Source organism: Phyllobates terribilis, unplaced genomic scaffold (assembly GCF_046119375.1).
Source record: "Phyllobates terribilis strain yellow unplaced genomic scaffold, ASM4611937v1 Scaffold_3__8_contigs__length_932513732, whole genome shotgun sequence".
Taxonomy (NCBI): Eukaryota; Metazoa; Chordata; class Amphibia; order Anura; family Dendrobatidae; genus Phyllobates; species Phyllobates terribilis.
In genome coordinates, this window is record NW_027362763.1 from 69,012,444 (window position 1) to 69,035,755 (window position 23,312).

At 43.2% G+C, this 23,312-nt stretch overlaps 1 protein-coding gene across 2 annotated transcripts in view; it reads left to right on the forward strand.

Moving 5' to 3' along the window:
• Window positions 1-482: 482 nt before the first annotated feature.
• The window catches only part of LOC141258826 (cytochrome P450 2C29-like), a 34,130-nt gene continuing 11,300 nt past the window's right edge, over window positions 483-23,312 (forward strand). Inside the window, exons 1-7 of one of the 2 annotated variants that reach the window (XM_073673990.1) lie at window positions 483-588; window positions 3,034-3,221; window positions 4,409-4,571; window positions 9,617-9,766; window positions 9,919-10,079; window positions 10,285-10,461; window positions 19,098-19,239. In XM_073673990.1, coding sequence (XP_073530091.1) covers window positions 3,048-3,221; window positions 4,409-4,571; window positions 9,617-9,766; window positions 9,919-10,079; window positions 10,285-10,461; window positions 19,098-19,239 — 967 coding nt within the window. In that variant the 5' untranslated portion in view covers window positions 483-588; window positions 3,034-3,047. The remainder of the gene's footprint in view (window positions 589-3,033; window positions 3,222-4,408; window positions 4,572-9,616; window positions 9,767-9,918; window positions 10,080-10,284; window positions 10,462-19,097; window positions 19,240-23,312) is intronic. The other variant, XM_073673992.1, reaches the window with a different exon arrangement.

Genomic DNA, 23,312 nt, shown 5'->3' on the forward strand with positions numbered 1-23,312 from the left:
CATTGTTCTTTTAACTGGAACCTGTCAGTCATTTTTACAAAAAAAAAATAGTGTACTGGTTGAATAGGCACTGGTCACTCAACAACAATGATACTTTTTTTGTAGAGATCCGATGTGCCAGTTATGAGAAATCTAGTGTATAAGCCATATGCAAGTCAGAAAGGAAGTGCTCTGGGGGCGTGTCACTGCATTTGAAGAAGCAGTCATATTATAGTAACACGCCCCAGGTGCACTTCCTTCTTGATTTGCATATGTTTTCTAAACAAGATTTCTCTTGACTGGTACATCAAAGCTCTACAAAAAAATATCATTCTTATTAGGGGGCAACCACTTGTATACCTATACCAATACTTCCATATGTAAAAAGATACTGACAGGTTCCCTTTAATATGTTATGTAAGGAACTTTATGGTATTTGAAATGTAGATCGTTCAATGAAAACTGCCGACTTATTTTCTCACAGCTTCCTAGGTGTTAAGTATGAGGTGGAGCTACAGATATTGTAAAGTCCTAATGCTGATATAAAAGTTTTCTGAGTGCAGAAGACAGAAGAGAAAACTCTGTGCGCTCCTCACCACAGGGCTCCAGGTAAGAGGACACATTCTCTATATTGTCCTACACTTTTCTTGATTTCTTAGCTCTTGCATATATTTATTATTATATTTAATACTGTGGAATCCTGACAATGTAGTCGAGTAATCTGTGTGCAGCTTCTCACTTGCTTTCTAGTCTTATGTAGATGATGTCTAAATAAATGGAAATCATTTAAGAAAATAAATATTTTAGTCAAAATTTAACATGAAAGGAATTGTTTAAATAAGTTTTCCTTGATTCTTTGATGCCACTATCAGAGATAAAATTTGCTACAAATTGACGCGAGAAGATTGGTGAAAAGCACTTGATGAATGGTGGTGTTGCTGTGGCTTATTGGATTAATGCGCCACTTTTATAAGCAGGAGATCTTGAGTTCGAAACTCAGCAGTGCCTACTTTTCATTTTCTCAAAATGAAGCTTTCCATCCATCAATGGGGAATTTATTTGTGTACAACATCAGTTTTGCCTTACCTATGGCTTTAAGTATGTGCAATTATGAGACTCAGAATCTATATTGTGTATGTTCCCAAAAGGAAGAAAAAGTTGTCATATGCCAAAAAGGTTTGCACCAAGTATGACAAAGCTAAACCAGTGGATTTCATTGTGGGTCATAGTTAATTTAGTGACAAGATGTATAATTGGTGGAGAAAGGTTGAGCTTGAAGGACCTAGGTCTTTATTCAATCTATGTAACTATCGTATTTTTCAGACTATATTATGCATTTTTCCTCCACATTTAGGAGGAAAATAGGGGTGACTCTTTTTAGTCCGAATGTAGCTTACCGGTGGGGATGACGGCACCGGCGATGGAGAGGGGTCACAGGAGGCAGGTTTGCTGCTGTAGGAAGTCGGCGGCAGCAGGAGAGGGGAAATGCTTCGGGCCCTGGGCTGGGAGGAAGGCATGTCCCGGCAATGCTAAATGAAAGATCTAAATCTGCTCATGAGCCACTTCCAGCATCCATTTTGCTGAAGCCCACTACTGGGAAATCATTGTATAGAGTGGGGACTCTGCTCCTGCCTTTCCGCCAGAATTTTTTTGAAGCCTAGGGCTCACAGCCTCGCATCGCCAGGACACCCCCTCTTCTCAGCCCAGGGCCATCAGCATCGACTCACTATTGCCGCCACTCGCTTCCTACAGCAGCGACCCTGCCTTCTGTGACCCCTCTCCACCGCTGTTGCCCCCAGGTAAGCTATATTTGGATTATAAGATGGGCCCCAATTTAAGATTTTTTTTTATTTTCCTCACCACAATTTGGGGTGAGTCTTTTGGTTTGGTACATCTTATAGTCCGAAAAATATAGTTTGTAACTATGTAATTCAATTCTTGTGCTTCAATTCTTAACTCTTTTAAAGATGATAGATTGCTGTTAGTGAATGACATCACTATTTGCATTCACATGTTTAAAACCATTCCTAGCTTGTCCTGTTCTTAGCAATCTACACCAGACTAAAAATGTTCTGTGAGCTAAAGTCCTGACTCAAATATATATTGTAGCGAACAATTAAAAAGATCTATCTACCAAAAAGTGCAGCACATCACTCTGCGCAACCAGATATTAGCCAACACCTTATACATGAAATTTGGACTTCATTACTGTCATATTGGTAAATTCATTTGTGCCCGTAAGCCATGACAAGGCGACCTTTCCTTTAAGGGACCCTGGTAGTGATGAGCGAGCATGCTTGTTACTCGAAATTTACAAGCATGCTCGGGTGTTTTCCGAATATCTTCGGCGTGCTCGGGTGTTATGTTTTAGTCACTCTATGCTTATGATTTGGGACTGTTTGACAGCTTTAATACATGTGAGGAATGCCTGTTTCTTAGGCATTCCTCACATGTATTAAAGCTGTCAAACCATCGCAAATCATGCGCACGGAGTGACTCAAACAAAACAGCTGAGCATGCTGAAGATATTCGGCAAGCACCCGAGCATGCTCACCAAAAGGGTTAACAGAACATGCTCACTCATCACTAGACCCTAGGCTTCTATCAAACTTACCTCTCCCTGATCAAAAGCCTAAAAATTTAAAGTGCATGTAGAGTTGGCAACTGGCTCTTCAGTGGGCTGAATATTCCTCACATGCCTCAGGCTATAAGAGATAAGGTTGATAGAGTTAGGGTTCTATGAAAGAAAGGTATGACTTGTCTTGGCTGGGGGGCCAATTAATTTACAATCAATTTCATATATATCTTTCTATCTATTTATTTATCTCTTTATATTCATGCCTTTTCTGCAAGTTTTCTATAACAATGATTCATCATGCCGAAGATCTTGCAGATAGACTCACTGTGGTCAGTTTTGTTTTGTTTTTGTAGTTATTCATTTAACTCATTTGTAGTTTTATTATTCATATTTCTGCAGTAATTAAACAGTCTTTGTGACCCCATATTATTTTCAAGTGAACTCTTATCTTTCTATCTCAATTGAAAATTTTACAGAACTCCCTTTCACCATGGACCTGGTCACTGTTCTCCTTGGAATCATTGTCATCTTATTTTTGGTGAACACATTCAGGAACCAAAAACAAGGAAATGACAAAAATGTCCCACCCGGACCAAAACCTTTACCAATCATTGGAAACATCCACATAATGGACATAGGAAAACCCCATAAAACATTTGTGCAGGTAATACTGATTTACCACCTTTGTTTCTTATGTCTAAAGAAAATGGAGGATTTAATATCCTGAAGAGAGAAAATTTTTCATTGTGAATAGAGGCCATAGATGGTTTTCAATTAGTCATGAGCGAACGTTTAAGAGTTAAAGGATTAACCAAGCAAGCTGTTATCCGAGTACCTTCGGCGTATATTATGTTTGAGTCCCTGCGTCTGCATGATTTGCGGCTGTTAGACAGCCTCAACACAAGCAGGGATTGCCTGTTTGTTAGAGAATCCTCACATGTGTTGATGCTTTTTAACCGCCGCAAATCATGCAGAAGCAGGGACTCGAACATAATATACGAGCATGCCAAAGATACTCGGCTAACACTCGAGCATGCTCAGTTCACCCCTTATCCAAGCACGTTCGCTCATCACTATTTACAATCAATGTAGAAGACTATAACTTATTTAATTGTAGCATCATAATGATTTGATTTTTATTATTTCTGTGTGATTAGGCCAAAGGCGCATAAATAGGTGGCTCAGTAGAGTTAGGGTCCATGCAATAATGTCTCCTTGGCGCTGGTGGATGGTTTACGCAATTTGGATCAAAACTGTAACTTTTTTTTATATGTGTAGTATTAGTGGAATTCATGCATTCATTAATGGTAACCTGTCACCTGGGAGCAGCATGAATCAGTGTCTGGCTGCACGATTGCCCGCCATATTCTGATACCAGATTAGTCTCATCTCTAATTATGGTCCCAGGCCACATCTTCTAAGTATACTTTTCCTGAAATGCTGAATTGAGTGACAAGTTCCCTTGAATTGCAGAGTGATGATGCATGGTGTTTTTTCCATTTATGCCTCGCCTTGTCCTATAGTTTTGGTATAATCTTTGAAAAACCTCCTCTTATGTAGGGTCCAAGTGGTATCTATTTTATGATGGATTTGTTAACACGTTGATATTTTTCTATAATAAATGAAAACCACAATGTAAAAGTCAACATCACCTAATGGAGTGTTTGGGTGGGAAAAGTTGGACTTTAAATTTACTGTTGTAAGGATATTGTAGGTTGAACTTTATTGAAATTGAAGAACTATTTAATTGCTATAGTCTTAACTGGCCACTAGTTCTAGATGTTTATGGAGGGGGCGTTAAGTAAATTTTAGGACATTTTGTGACCTTTATGATCCTTCTTGTATTTATAGTTGGCCAAGAAGTACGGCACAGTCTTCAGTTTTCGGATAGGAATGTCAAAATCCATCGTCCTATGTGGTTATGAGACCATTAAAGATGCTCTGATTAACCACGCAGAATTATTTTCAGAAAGGCCAAATATACCATTGTTTACAGAAGCAATAAAAGGCCATGGTGAGTCTTTGTATTGGTTGTAACATTTTTCTTTTTTATTAAAGGGGATGACCTGTTTTAGAGCGTGTTTCCAGTCCAGGACTGTCATCAATCAGCAGGAGAGAAGCTTTATAATAAAGAATGTCTATGGCTATGAAGGACCAGTTAGGTCCTTGCATAACATCCAGGGGTCATTCGTAAACTGGATATTATTGATAAGTGATCTTGACTTTACGAGAAATGTAGCACTAAATTTCTCGGTTTTAATGCAAAATCTGCAACATGGCCTCCTACCTTATATGTATATTTTCTGATGTAGCAGAGAGATATCTTGGTCCTCTGAGGCACCAAAGGGTTTGAAACCATTACTACCTTGAAAATTCTCATAGCTTCACCTCTAAATGTTGGATTTCATTTAGAACATAAAGGGCAATTAAGAAACTCAACTAATAAAAATATTTGGCCAATACTATTTTAGGCTTTTTTCTTAACAAGTGAGTTTTTTACACTCTTCTATGCCTGATCAATGAACCAGGGTTTCTGGAAATCTGAGACCCCACTCAAGCCCATTTAATATGAAAGTAGGCAAAGCCCCTTGATAATATAAGATAGTTACTTTCATTATTTTAGCCTTAGCATTGCCACCATATAGAAACAAGATTATACTTCTGTATACAACTCACATATTACCACCATATTGTGAACCATATCCAAATAATATTACCTGCAATAAACTGGATCACACGTTCTTGATTAAATATTAAAGGGAAATAGTCTATCATCTAACACACAAAAAACCCTTTTTCATAAAAGATAATCTTTAATAATCACAATATGACACGTGAATAAAGTGCCCATAAAAAAGTGACTTAGTGGAGGTAAATAAATACATATTGACCCATTATGGTCATTACTTCCACACCTCCCCTCACCAGAGGCGATGAAGATACCCTTTTGCCACTAGATGTATGGTATATAGGTGTGAGTTTACACAAAAAAAACCTATTATGCAGCAAATCACTTATCTTAAAAACAGCAGGAAAATGTAGGTGGGGCCTATGTACTCATGTCTAATGATCCCCAAACTACATCAATACAACACACATATCAAGGGTGCAACCTGCAAGAGATGTCCCAATTCCTGACAAAATATCCTATTCCCAATATAGTGTCCCTAGGGTTCTCAATATTATTCAATACACGGTTCCTACTCTAAACTGCCAAACCGATATTCCGACATATCTTTCGTTTCATAACAAAGACATGATATGAAAAGTCAAAGTAGGACTTACCTTGCAAAGATATTGGGTTGCCCCCAGTACTTCTCGACGCGTTTCCTCATTGGCAAGTGGTTCATCAGGAGAAGATCCAGTCATCCTGCAAAGAGCTGTATTATTCCACCATATCCCCTTCCATATAAAGGCTCACCACGCAGTATCAAGATAATACCACTTCCCTAAATTAGGGCCAAATCCTACTTCTTAGCCGGTTAGGTCTTCTGTCTCCTGTTTCTACTGCGCTTGTGTTAATCAGACCTCAGTCACTAGAGGTATCACAGTGTCTATTGCGCATGTCTACTCCTCCTTCCGGAGCCCTGAGGTTACCTCCCATCTGTAATACGACTGACGTAGTCTCCCACCTCTAGGACCTTTTGCATCTGCGCTGTCCGCGCTCTCGTTACTAAGGATGTACAACACGCATGTCTGTCCCTTCTATCCGGGGTCTAGAGTCTGCTGCCCGAAGTAGTGATCACGGCGCTATAGTGCATGTGTTGGATCACTGCTCGGGCAACACACACTTCCAGCGCTCTGTACGATATGCAGTGCATCACTGCACATGCGCAGCTTCAAACAATGAGTACTACTCTCAGCACTCATTCATATCTTATACATAACGTTGTTTACTACATAGAGGAACCCTCTCAGATCTAGGATAAGTCTTGGTTATCCGTCTAATAATATCTATACCCGGCATATCCCCTTTTTATAAGTGGGGAAACTCAATGATAAAAATTTTTACCCTCTCTCTATCATACTGTTTGCCTTTTTCTCATTCTAGATCCCAATGTTCATTAGTATACTCAATAACAAGACAGCTTAAATGGAGTGTTGCCCTTTATCACCTAGATTATTTTGTCCCTAATCAGGGGGTTAAATTCTTGTGGAATGTCTTATGTGCCCTATACATAGAGATAATCTGATATCCAATTCATGATATTAGATAAACATAAATTAATAATTAAACCAATACAGGTCGGTAATTTACGGATTATAGAATCAAATAAAGCAACAAAAATTCTGTTGCTCTTTGAGTCCATTAGGTGTGAGGGTGTCCAGTCTGAATATACATTGGCATTCCTTCTGCAGGAGTAGCCTATACCAATTTTCCCCACGTGGATTTTTCCTTATCACTTCCACTACACAAAATGATAGGGACTTGGGATCATTGAGGTGATATTCCCTCGTGTGTCGGGCTAGGGGTGTATCTCTCTTGTGTCTTATGTCCCCCAGATTTTCTCCTATTCGCCTCCGCAACTCTCTCTTGGTTTTACCAAAGTAGCTTCAGGGGCACGAACAGGTAGCCATATACACTACCCCCTCAGACTTACAATTAGCAAAGTCTCTCATATAGAAGACTTTATTGCTCAGAGATCCCATAAAGTTTTTACAAGGTCTAATCCAGGGACAGAACTTGCAATTGCCACATTTGTAGGTACTGTATATTTTCCGATCCAACCATGTTCCTTGATGGGTTGGTTGCTTGTACATACTGTGTACAAGTCTGTCTCTGATTGAACGTCCCTTCCTATATGTAATTATTAGGTGTGGGGGCACTTATCCCTTAAGGTCCGGGTCTGCCATTAAAATCCCCCAATGTCTTTTTATGATGATGTATACTTCATTTGATCTGCTGTCAAATGTACTTATAATTCTAATCAGTCCATTTCCATCCTCCCTATTCTTCGGGTTTAATAGAACATGTCTGTTCTGGCTTTTTGCATATACCAAGGCACTATCCAGCACCTTCTCTGGGTAGCCCCTTTCTCTAAAACGAGTTCTTAGGTCCCGAGCTTGCATCACAAAATCATTGTTATCTGAGCAGCTGCGTCTTATGTGCAAAAATTGCCCCTTGGGGATACCTCTCCTAAGGGGACCCGGGTGATGGCTTTCCCATCTGAGGAGGCTGTTTACTGCGGTTGGTTTCCTAAAGGTCCGAGGGGTGATGAACCCCTCCTGATTCCTACTAATGGTTATATCTAAAAAGGTGATCTCATGTCTTTGGATCTCTGATGTGAATTTCATGCCTTTTTGGTTCACATTAAGGCATTTCATGAAGTCAACAAACTCCTTCATGGATCCGGACCACACAATCAGCACGTCATCAATTAAACGTGTCAACAAAAGAATATGTGGAAACCACCAGTTATACTCCTGTAGCACAACAGTCTCCTCCCACCAGCCCAGGAAGAGATTAGCATACGATGGGGCACAGGGATTCCCCATAGCTGTCCCTCTGAGCTGGTCCTCCCATTGAATGCAAAGTAATTGTGGGTGAGGATGAAGGACAAGAGATCAAAGACAAATTCATTGTGGGTTTTCATCTGGGTAGATCTTGCACTTAGAAAGTGCCTGATCAATGAACCAGGGTTTCTGTAAATCTAAGACCCCACTCAAGCCCATTTAATAAGAAAGTAGGCAAAGCCCCTTGATAATATAAGATAGTTACTTTCATTATTTTAGCCTTAGCATTGCCACCATATAGAAACAAGTTAATACTTCCGTATACAACTCACATATTACCACCATATTGTGAACCATATCCAAATAATATTACCTGGAATAAACTGTGTAACACTGCCATGTCATTTTTAAATATAACAGCAAGTGTGTTCCAAAATATTACCATCATACTAGAGATGAGAGAATTTGTTCAAGGTGAACATTGCATTGAATGTTACAAAAAATGTGGACTCACTCAAATCCAAAATGTTTATGGATCTCCTTGGGCTTCACTCTGCCCTTATTTGTCTTGTTGCCCAATCCAGTCTTCTTTTTCGGTCCATTTGGTTCAATGCAACTTCTTCTTCAGTATTTCCATATTTTTCATTCCGGTATTCCATTTTGCATTAGGTGTGTTTTTTCAGCCTGGTGTGGTCTCTTTCTCCAGCATGTGATATCTTCGGTGCCTCCAACTCTTACTTGGCTTCCTCTATGTCATCATGTCATAGCATTGCATGAGGTCTCACATGATGTGCGTAGCCCCTTGTCTTTATGACATGTGTGCCAAAAGTGCCAAACATGCCTAGTGTCGGAGAAACAAACTACACCAGACTAAAAATGAAGATGCAAGGATCTAAGAAGAAGACATGATTGAAAACAAAAATATATACTGTCTGTTTTATTTGACCTTAGAATGTACTTTAAATTTACAATATGTGCTATATTCAGCTCAACCTCTAATAGTTTGAGTGTCAAAAAGGAGATCCATAGAATTTCTACATAACAAGCACTAGAAAGGACAGTCTTTGGGTTGGATGTGGTGCAGGGAATGTAAGAAACACCGGACTGGCTTCCAGTACAAAATGGATACATATGTCCTCTAGATCAGGACTTCAGCACCAGAAAAATAGAAAATTAAAACATAACGTTTACTGTGAATTTTAAAAACAGGATGTAAATGTACAAAACAATTAAAAAGATATGCATCTATGAGGCTATGTGTTTCGGGTTAAGAAGATATGATTAAGGGTTGTTAACCTGAAACGTGCCAGCTTATGGATCCTTATCCTTTAAACTTTTTTTTGTACCTTTACATCATGTTTTTAAAATTCACAGTAAAATTTGTGTTAATTTTTTCTTTTTGATGTGCTTGAGTTCAGTGATAATAGACCTCTGTATGCACCATAACTTGCGTCATATAAGTTTGATGCAAATAGAATTTCATGGCATAATTTCATCCAGTTGGCTTCCAGAGTTTTTTGGAGACCACTAAGTAATCAAGATTTGCTTTGGTCAAGCAAATGTATAGACAACACCCATTACATAATGTGTATTCACTTCACTCAGGTATTGTTTTTGCCACTGGAGAAAACTGGAAAGCGATGAGAAGATTTACACTTTCAACCCTACGAGATTATGGAATGGGGAGAAGAACCATAGAAGACAAGATCACTGAGGAATCAGAATGCTTAATTCAGAAGTTAAGGTCCCATGAAGGTGAGAAATTAATTCATCCTTTTTTTGACAATATTCTTGACTTTAATATCTTTCTGGACTTCAATATCTGTAAATCAATAATTTGTCAAAGAAAATATAAAAAAAAAATGATTTCTAAATTAATATAAAAACAATTATTTGCTTTCCTTCAGGCAAGCCCTTTGATAACGTGACCAGTATTTATGCTGCTGTAACCAATATAATTGTGTCCATCCTGCTGAGTAAAAGATTTGACTATGAGGATCCGACCATACTGAGGCTTATGGGTATAGTCAATGAAAATGTGAAACTTCTAAGCAGCCCCTGGGTCATTGTAAGTAATTAATATGTTGGTCTTTCCTATGACTTTCATCTACCATCCTATTGGTCTGTTTTTCTTTATTATCCGTATGTTTATGTAATAAATATAACATTTTTATTGAAACAAAATGATATTTTTAAGATGGGAATATGTTATTATTCTTCAAGTTCAATGTGTAAAAATGTTTTTTTCCTTTTTTATTCCATTTGTGCTGTAGCTGTACAACAGTTTTCCATTTCTTGCAAAATTGCTGCCCGGAGCTCACAAAACAATTTTTGAAAATGTTAAAGAGTTTGAGAACTTTATAACAAGAACATTTACCAAACATAAGAAGGAGCTGGATGTAAATGACCAGAGGAACCTCATTGATGCCTTCTTGGCCAAACAGCAAGAGGTATGGTCAACATTTTATCAGTTATTTTTCCGGACCCCAGAGCATAATAAATGTGAGATGTAAAAAGCAAAAAAAAAACTAATACTCATCTCATCGCTTACTCTCCGGCCACCCCTCTACTAATTGCTCACTTTCAGCTGTCTTGTGTTCTCCTTTAAGGCATTGCACTCCACATCACCATCCTCTTCATTATAAACCAGGATCTCTCGCCCAGTCATTGAGCAATGTAAGATCACAGCGCACGTCATGACATCAAGGTACCCAGATGTCGTAATTTTACCACATACAGAGTAGAGATGAGCGTTGTTCTACTCGAACTGTTCGCCAATCTCAAATTCGAGCTGTTTTGGGCGGTGTTCGAGCCGGTCGGCGAACACGAACAATTTGAGAAAAATTCGGCTGTTCGAGGTTATGTTCGATAACTGTTCGTGCGCCAAAATCATAACTGGGTTTTTTCTCAGTAATGATGAAAATTAATGTTAATACGCAGTTTGAGTGTACAGCGGGGCGGGGGGAGGGGCAGGGGATGGATCTCTGCAGGAACAATGAAGATCTCCATTTTTTTTTCTCTTTCCCGCATTTGCAGTGGGGAGGTGCAATCTGTCAGCCTATCAGCAGCGCACACACGGAGCGAAGTGCTTTTTTTCACACAAGCAAGGGCATGTGTGATTGGCAGTGTATGTCACATGTCCTTGCCCTATAAGACCAAGCCATTTTCCCCGTCGCCACCATTTTCTCACTGCTGCAGCTGCGTGTTAGACGGCACCGCTGTTGCTGTGTGCGCTATACCTTGTTAATTTCAAGCCAATTTTCGCACAAATATACAGATAGCTTGGGAGTAGGGAATAGTTGTGATTGCAGTCCTTTTAAGGACTAGGTTACAGCATTTCCTACGACTTTTATCAGGCAGGTCTGTGCTCTTAAATAGATAGATTGTGGGAGTAAAGACTAATTGTAATTGGAGTCCTTTTCAGGACTAGGTTACATCAGTTCCTATCAGTTTTTGCCAGGCAGGTCTGTGCCAGTGCTGTGCAAGTTTTTTTCACAGCATTTGGCTGAATCTAGCAAAGCTAATCCTTTTTGGCCTATTGCAGAGTGTGTTAGTCAGTGGAGTAGCCTATCTGTGTTGCAAGATATACCACCTGTGTATAGAATACCAATTTTTTTACTGCACCTAGTGAAGTAAAATCTTTTGGGCATAGCATCATTCTATTAGTCCATCTATACTGACCTCCATCAGGTTGCAAACTGAAAATAATTTTTTTCTGCATCTAGCTCTGAAAAAATATTTGGGCTTCTAGCAGTGTGTGGGACTTGGTCTATTAGTCCATCTATACTGACCTCCATCAGGTTGCAAATTAAAAATAATTTTTTTCTTCATTTAGCTCTGAAAAAATATTTGGGCTTCTAGCAGTGTGTGGGACTTGTTCTATTAGTCCTTCTATACTGACCTCCAGCAGGTTGCAAATTGAATATAATTTTTTTCTGCATCTAGCTCTGAAAAAATATTTGGGCTTCTAGCGGTGTGTGGGACTTGGTCTATTAGTCCATCTATACTGACCTCCATCAGGTTGCAAATTAAAAATAATTTTTTTCTGCATCTAGCTCTGAAAAAATATTTGGGCTTCTAGCAGTGTGTGGGACTTGGTCTATTAGTCCATCTATACTGACCTCCATCAGGTTGCAAATTAAAAATAATTTTTTTCTTCATTTATCTCTGAAAAAATATTTGGGCTTCTAGCAGCGTGTGGGACTTGTTCTATTAGTCCATCTATACTGACCTCCATCAGGTTGCAAATTAAAAATAATTTTTTTCTGCATCTAGCTCTGAAAAAATATTTGGGCTTCTAGCAGTGTGTGGGACTTGGTCTATTAGTCCATCTATACTGACCTCCATCAGGTTGCAAATTAAAAATAATTTTTTTCTGCATCTAGCTCTGAAAAAATATTTGGGCTTCTAGCAGTGTGTGGGACTTGGTCTATTAGTCCATCTATACTGACCTCCATCAGGTTGCAAATTGAATAAAAAAAATTTCTGCATCTAGCTCTGAAAAAATATTTGGGCTTCTAGCGGTGTGTGGGACTTGGTCTATTAGTCCATCTATACTGACCTCCATCAGGTTGCAAATTAAAAATAATTTTTTTCTGCATCTAACCCAGCCAATAGTTTTGGCCTAATACCACAGTTTGGCCACTCAGCTCTGCTCGGTTACCATCCATTGTTTTTTTGTGCAAACAACTCCAGAGTTGTGAATTAGATAACCACCAAAATGAGTGGAAAAAGGCCTGCTGCTGGTGGAAAGGGGAATAGGCGTGTTGGGAAGGGGAAAAAAGGTTGTGTCCGTGGGGTAGGTGCAGAAGAAAGACCATCTTCCAGCCAAACTAAAATGTCTACTTCTTTTAGCGGACAATGTGATAAGATCCCTTTCTTACGGCCACGCCAATCGCTACAAATTCCAGATGAGGCACAAAAACAGCAGGTGCTTCAACGGATATCAAGTGCTCCTTTAAGTGGGCTCTCCTCCACATCAACTTCAACATCACAAATACTCCAGTCCTCAAAGGTGTCACCCAAATCGCACTTGCTTCCTCACAGCTCCCAAATCTCCAGCTGCCCGTCTGAGTATGAGGTAGAACAGATGGTTGAGTCTGCAGAGCTGTTTACTCATACTATAGCCTGGGAATCAGAGGTCGACTCCAGCGCTTCTGTGAATCCAGACGAGGAAATGATCTGCACTGATGCCCAGAATCTTTATGAGTCGGATCCAGGACCAGACGCAGAAGGTTCTGACCATAATGTAGACCCTCATTCCCAAACTGTAACTCCTGTTGGTGGAGACAATGAGGAAGACGATGATAAGACTCAAATACCTGATTGGAGCGACAACTTTAGTTTTTTGTCAGGGCAGGAACAGGTTGGCTCTGAGGACGACGGGTGTGATAACGCACAGGGTGATGATGATGAGGTCGGAGATCCCACTTACTGTCAACCCACAGTCAGCCAAGAGATGAGGTCAGCAGAGGAGGTGGAGGAAGATGCTAGTGACGACGAGGTCAGGTTGCGCCTTCCTGGACAGAGACGTAGTACTGGAAGCACGTCAACAACTGCATCCTCAAACACAACTCTGCCTCTCACCACAAGTCGTGGTGGCTCTTCAGGTCGCATGGGTGCTAAGCCTTGCATAGCCTGGGCATTTTTTCAGATCGATAAAGATGACCGAACTCGTGTTATCTGTAACATTTGTCAGCAAAAGCTAAGTAGAGGCCAAAAAATACATAGTTTGAGTACTTCATGCATGAACCGGCACATGGACATGAAGCATAAGTTGCAGTGGGAAGCTCAGTGTGCTACAATGCGGTCTAGCCGGCCGGGCCAACCACCGTCTGCCATATCTTGTGCATCCGCGGCCTCTTCATCCTCTGTGACTGGGGGGACAGCAGTCACACCTGTTTTGGGGCGCAGACCTGCCACCTCTTTACCCGCAACAGCCAGCGTGATTGGCAGGTCATCATTTTCTTTGGAGGTGGTAACACCAGCTGGTCTTGAGCGCTGTCCGACATCGATAGCACCACCTTTGGATCAAGGCAACCTAACATGTCCGCCTGCATCTTCCTCACAGACCGGCAGTTTGCCGGGGACACCCTTATCAACCCCGTCTAAGCACAATAGCCAGCCCTCGGTCCCTCAGATGTGGACAAGTAAAAGACCATTTCCTCCTAGCCATGAGAAAGCTAAGAGGTTGAATTTCACCATCTGCAAGCTCTTGGCTACAGAAATGCTGCCTTTCCGCCTGGTGGACACAGAGGATTTTCGAGACCTTATGTCCGTCGCAGTGCCCCAGTACCAGATGCCCAGTCAGCACTACTTCTCAAAGAAAGGTGTGCCTGCGCTCCACCAGCATGTCGCACACAACATCACCGCTTCTTTGAGAAACTCTGTGTGTGACAGGGTGCATTTCACCACAGACACTTGGACGAGTAGGCATGGACAGGGGCGTTACATGTCGCTGACTGGGCACTGGGTAACTATGGTGACAGCAGGACAAGGGGCTGCTGTCCAAGTCTTGCTGTCCCCACGAGTTGTGCGTCAATCCTCTTTATGTCATTTTTCCTCCACTGCTTCTGCCTCCTCAACCTCCTCTCGGTCTTCCACCTGCACCCAAAGCCTGTCTGGTCATGCCACAAGCTTTCTAACTGCGCATAAGGGATCCTGCACACCTCCTTACTATGCTGGCAGTAGGGCTCAACGTCATCAGGCGGTTTTTACATTGAAATGTCTGGGAAATGTGAGTCACACAGCTGAGGAGTTGTGGTCAGCTCTGGAGAACCAATTTCATGAATGGTTGTCTCCACTGGACCTGAAACCAGGGAAGGCCGTGTGCGACAATGCTGCAAACCTGGGTGCGGCCCTTCGCCGGGGCAATGTCACACACGTGCCTTGTATGGCTCACATGTTGAACCTGGTTGTCCAGCAATTTTTAGCCCACTATCCCAGACTAGATGGCCTTCTGCAGAGGGCACGGTTGCTGTGTGCTCACTTCCGCCGTTTGCATCCTGCAGCTCAGCGACTTACATCTCTACAGAAGTCGTTGGGCCTGCCACTTCACCGGCTAAAATGCGATGTGCCTACCCGGTGGAATTCAACTCTGCACATGTTGCAGCGACTGTGGCAGCACCGACAAGCCCTGGTGCAATACGTTCTGACGTATAGCCTGGGCCAACGAGATTCAGAGGTGGGGCAAATCACGCTGGAGGAGTGGTCTCAGATCAGGGACCTATGCACCCTTCTGCACAGTTTTGAAATGGCGACGAAGATGTTTAGTGCTGACGATGCCATTATCAGCATGACTATTCCGGTGATTTACATGCTGGAGCACATGTTAAACAGAATTCGGAGTCAGGTGGTGGCACAAGAGGAGGTGGAGGAAGTAGAGGAGGAGGAGTTGTATGCGGAAGGGCTAACATCTGCAAGGTCCAGACGGTCGGCAGCACCAGGGCGGCAGGCATGTGAGGGTGGGGGAGATGATTTTACCAGGGCACATGGTAGCAGCCAAACTAGTGAGGAAGGTGCAGGAGCCCAGGAAGAAGTGGAGGACGAACTGATGGAAGACTCATCAGATGAGGGAGACCTTGATCACATTTCTGTTGTGCGAGGTTGGGGGGAGAGGACAGAGGAAGGAAGCATGATTGTTACCTCGCCACCAACACAACAGGGACTTGGTGCTCCTGGATGCGCAACACACATGAGTGCCTTCTTGCTGCACTACCTGCAACATGACCCTCGAATTGTGAGAATTAGAAATAATCCTGACTACTGGGTTGCCACACTGTTAGATCCCCGGTACAAAAGTAAATTTGCAGAAATTATTCCTGCCATAGAAAGGGATGCACGCATGCAGGAGTATCAGCAGAATCTTACATGTGCTTTTCCACAAAATACCAGTGGTGCACGTAGTGAATCTCACAGTTCCAACTTGCCAACCGTGGTCTGTATGGAATTGTTCAATAAAGGGCCCAAAATTAAGATAACATAGATGGGAGAGGTCTCTATGAATAGGAATTCTTAAGTATTTGATACCCTGTGAGGGCCAGGCAAAGGGAAAGTTGGACTGGATGGAATCCTATATGGATTTAGGGAGGGAGACATCGAGGGCCTCAGACTTCGCTGCATTGATTTTAAAATTTTACCATGTAACAAAGTGATCTATTTCAGCCATAACAGCAGGGATGGATATATGTGATTGAGTGATATATACTAGGACATCATCAGCAAATAGAGAGCACTTGTACTCGGTGCCTCCCACCTCAATCCACCTAATATTGGGGTTATGGCGAATTGATGAGAGCAGGTGCTCCGTCACTAGGATGTATAAGAGAGGGGACAGAGGACATCCCTGCCTTGTCCCATTGGTGATTGTGAAAGGTGATGAAAATGTTCTGACGCACCCCCTGGGCCTTGGGACACCCGGAGCCGGACACTTTTTGGTGGATGCTGGTGGTTGTAGTCTTCGTGGCGGCGATCCGGTTCCGTGGTTCAGGGCGGTCAAACCAGTGGCGGAACTATTTATGTGGTTTTGATGTTTAAATGTCCGACTACGCCACCCGTGGATTGCGGTCAGAGTGAACCGCCGCTACAGGGCAGACCGCTAAGGCTGGTGTTGTGGGTGCAGCAGAGCGTAGCATAACTCCCCACGGGAGGAGTATAGCCTCAGGGCAGTGTATGCGGAGGATGGGGGTGATGGTGCAGTGCAGCAGCAGTAACGACACGGAGTCAGTGATGCAGTTCAGGGCCTTTACTCACAGTTCTTATTATCCAGACCACGTCTGCAGGTAACGGCTGCCCACGTCGTACTGTGCTCACCAGGTGAGGGGCTCAGACAACTCCCAGATAACTTTGGAGCGCTTCACAGGACCCCCTTTGTGTGTCCTTTGTCTGGCCTTTCTTACCAACACTTCTGTCCGGCTGCCTCGGGCCTCCTCTTGGTAAACTTGGCGCCAGTTTCCCTGACCCTATGTGGTGCCTTCCTAGCGGGTGGAGCAAGGGGCTGCGCCACATAAAATGTCAGAGCCTCCGGTTTCTAGCTGAGGGTCGTTTCCTGCCTCCACTAGTTCGGGGACCGGTCTCCCCCTTTGGCCTGACCCCTCCACGCAGGTGGATTCGGGCGTGCGGTGGCGACTCGCCCGTCCGCACCCCTGGGATCCCTTCATTCCTCGTTCCTGGAGCCTTCTCCGCTCCTCTTTCTTCCTTCTCCCTCTTGCAGGCCTGGGCCTCTGTTACTAGGCCCGCCTCCGGAGCAGAGCTCATGCAGAGCCCCTGCTCCCTGCCACTTCTGCTCAGACTTCTCTGCACTGAACTAAGATGGTGCCCACCTTTTATACTCCCTTCTCAATGCACCCAGGAACTGCTTCCTCCCTGCTCCTGCACTGCAGGGTTCCCCTTCCTCAGTGTTCCCTCCCCCCACTCCAGCCAGGGACAGGGACTGTCGTGCCCATCTCAGGGGCATATTGGTCGCCCTGCCCCACGGCAATGTGGTGTAATGCATACAGGTGTCGGGTCCTGATCCACACTCCATCCTTATCTGAGAGTGAGATATCACACCTCTGGGTGAGGTGCAATACGTCTGTAGCAACCGAGCCCTCGGTGCCCTCGGTGCTACAGTTCCATTTATCTTCAGCCTAGGTGACGTATTGTGATACAGGGCCGTGATTTTGGCTATAAAAGGGTCCCCTAGACCCCTACCCCAAGCTTTTTAAGAGAATCATATATGGCGTGCCAGGAGACTCTATGGAATGCTTTCTCAGCATCCAACGAGAGTATCTACTTACAAATTTTTAACTGCATCTAGCCCAGGAAATACTTTGTGCCTAGTAGCAGTGTCTGCTAGTCAGCGGATTATCCCGGCTGTTAAGCAAGCTACACCACCTGTAGTTTGGACACTTAATTTTTTCAAAGGAAATGCTTCGGGACCACGGGATACTTAGTGAAGAGCATCAGGAGGCACCCCAAGGCATAGGGGCTGGGACTGGCACTAGGATGCCTTGCGGTGGACAGCCGAGCTCGATCCTTATAAAAGCTTTTTAACTGCAGCAGCTTTAGTGGACGCTACTGGAGCTGGAATTACGCGGCTGCTGGCATGAGACTTGCCCTCCAATAGATCCTTGTAAATAGATTTAAAGTGTATTCATTCAAATTAGAGGGACAATTTAAATTAAAAAGCTTAGAGCTGCCTCCACCACAGGGGGGCTCTCTCGACCCACCAGCGGACAGGCACCAGTATTGGGAGAGGGGGGCTGGCCGTCAGGGTTCACCGCGGCTCTGGCACAAACCCGGCGACACGGAGGTGGCACGGGCAGGAGCGGACTGGCCGTCTCGGCTTCTCACTTTTTGGATTTTAGAAGGGCATGACATGCCTATATCTGTGTCTCCCCCTCCTTTTACTCCTCCACCTCTTTTCTTTTCGCATGACTATATGTACTTGTCACTTTTCCATGTGTTAGTTGTGTCTTCTGAGCAGTTTGTCAGCTTTTGGACACCTTTGAAGGTGTTTTCTATGTGTTTCTATGTGTTTTTGTTTGCCTGCCATTGGTTTTAACGGTGTTCGAAGGTGTTCGACGAACAGTTCGACGAACAGTTCGGCGAACACACGGGTGTTCGACGAACCGAACCGAACTCGAACACTACGAGGGTGGCTCAACACTAGTACAGAGACCCCAAAGCCTGATTGCAGCAAGAATTCCTGGCTTACAGTGCAGAGGCCGGAGATGTATTGCACTAAGGTGGAAAGAAGATCAATCGGTGAGCACCGACCTGAGAGGCGCCCGGAGAGGTCAATAGTAAGGTGAGATAAGTGTTCGTCTTTTTTCACTTATTCCAAAGAAATTAGCCTTCATTTTTTTAAGCACGTCTGTTATAAATCATCTTCATTGAAAGATAAAAATAAGCACATCACTCGCCAATCTTCAATGCTTTCTTTATTAATCCAAGAAAGATTTTCAGGACAAGGGGAATGCTCAATTTCCTATTGTGGCATGACAGCAACTTCTAAAACTAATTTCTATTATATAAATGAACTTTTTAGGAAATTTTGAATAGAAAATCGATATTTTGATATAAATGTCTAAAAAAAATTTTCCAGGGAAAAGCAGAAAACATTAAATACTTCAACAATGAGAATTTGGTTTCTCTGGTGGCCGATTTGTTTGGGGCTGGAATGGAGACAACGTCAACCACATTGAGATGGGGGATTCTGCTCATGATGAAATATCCAGAAATTCAAAGTAAGATCTATCATTTCATTCACATAGACATTTTTACTACATACATTTTTTAACTTGTTATTAAGATATGTAGAATAAAGAACAAGTGAGATAGAATCCCTTTGTCTTGGAACATTTGCTAGGACAATAGGCACACATTTTGCTAGAGAACTCTTGGAGCAGACTGTTGGAAAATTCTGTTTTTTTTTGTAAAATTAAGGAACTTTGACCAATGTCTGTAAAAAATAGATGGGTTTATTATTAATTTTGAAGCTGAAGGCACTTGTCACATTTGTGTAAGTGATTCTTACTACATATTTGTATGATGGGTTATGGACATATGTCACATAATCTGTATGGTTAATTTTTGGTTTTACAATTTGCCTATCAAAAAAGTTGACTTTCAGTGATTTTGGCTAGGTTGTATAGAGAAAAAATAAAAGTGAATGCAAAATGTAAAATGTGCTACTGGTCCCCAATGTAGATTCAATAAAAAAAATCACCCCTAGGGTCTTTTTTATGGCAATGAGGTTTTTGGGATACTCTAGGTTCCAGGGTCTGGTTGCTACAGTCCCGAAGGATATGCTCCTGCCAGATGGTGTCACTTTTTGTCACTGGAACAGAAATGTTCACACTGTTTGTATATATGATGATCTTCAAATTAAAAACTGAGGAGTCATGATACTACAGTGATGAGTAAGAGGGTAAGAATGTTTTGAACTTTTGATTTTCAGGCTTCATATCTCAATATCTAATACAGTTTTGAATGTGAGAATACCATCAATTTATAGACAATCATCTTGGCTACCTCATACATAAATTTGACTTGCAACTATTTAGTGTATGATTAGGTATGCAGATTCTTGTCATGTCACTGCATTGTTAATGTTTGGTTCCTGGTGGTGGAAAAATCTTTTTCTTCCTATATAATACAAAATACAACCTGTTCTCACATCCCTAATAGTTCAGTGCGTTATTAGGTTGATTCTCCAGCAAATGTCACTGGTTTAGATTGAGGAGTAGCCATGAAGAATATCTTCCAAGAAAAGAGAAACAGCATCATCCAGCTCATCGATAGCGGTCTCTCAATCAAGAAAATTCCCAAACTGCATCATGTGAGTGCCATGAAAGTTGGAAGAATATGAAATGAAGACCATCTATCCATTCAAAAGGCAATAGGTGGACATCCAGGCAAAATATCAAAGTCAACAAGTCAACTCATCACAAGGTCTATCAGTTCTGGGGCAACAGACATGGCAGTGAATGTGGCTTGCATGCTTTGTAATAGTGAGATCACAGACGTTCATGCAAGCACCGTGCGATACATGTTACACAAGTCTGGAATGGCGGCTCGAAAAAAGGTTAAGAAGCCTCAACTTCAAAATCATCATAAGAAGCGTCGGCTCAAGTTTGCAAAAAGTGGACAGTCAAAATTTGGAAATGGGTGATTTGGAGCAATGAGACGAAAGTCAATAGACTGGGCTCTGATGGTGCAAGTGGGTCTGGAAGAAAGAAGGTAAAAAGGACTAATGGATCAAGAAATTGAAGGAACTGTCAAGTTTGGTGGAGGAAGCCTGATGTTATGGGGTTGTTCCAGAGCAAAAGGCATTGGATTCTTGACCAGGACAGATGGTGGTCTCAATGCTGAGCTATATGTGAGTATCTTACAAGATGAGTAGAGATGAGCGCTGTTCGACTCGAACTATTTGCCAATCTCAAATTCGAGTTGTTTTGGGCGGTGTTCGAGTCGTTCGACGAACTCGAACGATTTGCAAAACATTCGGCTGTTCGAGGTTATGTTCGATAACTGTTCGTGCACCAAAAGCATAACTGGATTTTTCACAGTAATACTGTGAATCAATGTTAATAGACAGTTTCAGTGTAGAGTGGGCGGGGGGAGGGGCAGGGGATGGATCTCTGCAGAAATAATGCCAATCTCCATTTTTTTTTCTTTCCCGCAATTACAGTGGGGCGGTGCAGTCTGTCAGCCTATCAGCAGCGCACACACGAAGCGAAGTGCTTTTTTTTCACACAAGCAAGGGCATGTGTGTGACTCAAGTGCATCCTCTGTTAGCCCTACCCTGGGAGATGGAGGACTCGGAGTCGGGTCCTTTGATGTAGAAATGGGGTGCAGCCATGGCCCGGACCTGACCCGTGCCCAGGGTCGTCACACTAAAACAAAAGAGATGGTATGGACTTATCCGGGTTGAGTGGCTGATCTCGACTATGCCACCTGTGGCACCTGGTGAAGGCCACCAGCGCCGCTGCAGTCCGCTAAGGCCTGGTGTTATGGCAGCCGTCGTTATTGCTACTCCCCACAGGCGGAGCAGGGCCTCAGGGCAGAGGGACAGGATGGAGGGGGGAGTAGTCAAGGTGGTCTGGTGCTGCTTAGTGCGGTGTAATGCAGAATAAAGAGTCCTGAGGCCATAGGGGTTAACTTCCAGGGTTTTTACTCACGTTGTAGAGTACAGCTGCAAGGCTTCTCCCTGCTCCTCGCGGAGTTCTGTGGTCACCAGAGACGGGGGGGGGGGGTCCGACAACCTCCGAGTAAGTGCAGTGTTCAATCAGCACTAGAGTGTTCCTAGACTTCAGACCGGGTCCCTTTCCTGTCTGTGTGTGTGTAGATAAGCCGGGTCTCCCTCTGAACTCCTCTCAGAAAAAGGGTACGGGTGGCAGCTCCGCTCCTTCCGTTACCCGGTGGGATCCTCAGGGCCTTCTTGGTCATGGTCCCTTACCCGGTTGAGACATTCATTATCTGCAACCTGCCCCTCGACCCAAGGCCAAGGTACGAGGGCCTTGTCTCCATCCTCTGAAGGTCCACACAGGATCCACGCTCAGGGAGGGATATCACAATGAAAGAATGATCAAAAGACCAAGAACCAAAATGGCTGTGTATTAAATATTAAATTTTAAGTGTCACTAAAATGTGAGTCCTCCACCCTCACCCACTAAATGGTTCCCCTATCTCTTGGTTCCCCAGTCTCCCGATAACCAGGATGGCAGCACCTAGTGCATTCTAGCCCCCTCTGGTGGGAGAAGTGTGGTGTTGGATGTGAAGGAAGGGTCCTGACCATCGCACTATTCTTAAATCAGAGGAGGAACACTACACTCCATTAGAGAAGTGCAGCATCCCTGTGGCGGTCGAACCCTCAGCGGTGCCACACATGTTTCATTGGCTGTGTATGTCACATGTCCTTGCCCTATAATACCCATCCATTTTCCCCGTCGCCACCATTTTCTCACTGCTGGAGCTGAGTGTTAGACGGCACCGTTGCTGCTGTGGGCGCTATGCAGTATAACTGTGAATTGCGAGCGAATTTCCAGTTCCATAGAGAGATAGGTTTAGGGAGTAGGGACTAGTTCTAATTGCAGCCCTTTCGAGGGCTTGGTTACAGCAGTTCATAGCACTTATTGCCAGGCAGGTCTGTGCCAGTGCTGTGCAAGTGTTTTTCACAGCATTTGGCAACATGTAGCTCAGCCAATCCTTTTGGGCCTGTAGCAGTGTCTGTTAGTCATTGGAGTAGCCTATCTGTGCTGCAAGCTACACCACCTGTGTATCTAATGCCAATTTTTTACTGCACCTAAGACAGCCAATCCTTTTGTGCCTGGAACAGTGTCTGGTAATCAGTGGAGTAGCCCATCTGAAGCAAAATACACCAGCTGTGTATCTAATAAAATTTTTTTACTGCATCTAACCCAGTAAATCCTTTTGGGCATAGTAGCAGTGTCTGGTAGTCAGCAGAGTAGCCCACCTGTGAAGGAAGCTACACCGCCTGTGTATCTAATTCTAATTTTTTACTGCATCTAACCCAGGAAATCCTTTTGGGCCTAGTAGCAGTGTCTGGTAGTCAGTGGAGTAGCCCATCTGAAGCAAGCTACACAACCTGTGTATCTAATAACAATCTTTTACTGCATCTAACCCAGTAAATACTTTTGGGCATAGTAGCAGTGTCTCGTAGTCAGCGGAGTAGCCCACCTGTGAAGGAAGCTACACCGCCTGTGTATCTAATACTAATGTTTTACTGCATCTAACTCAGGAAATCCTTTTGGGCTCGTAGCAGTGTCAGCGGAGTAGCCCATGTGAAGCAAGCTAC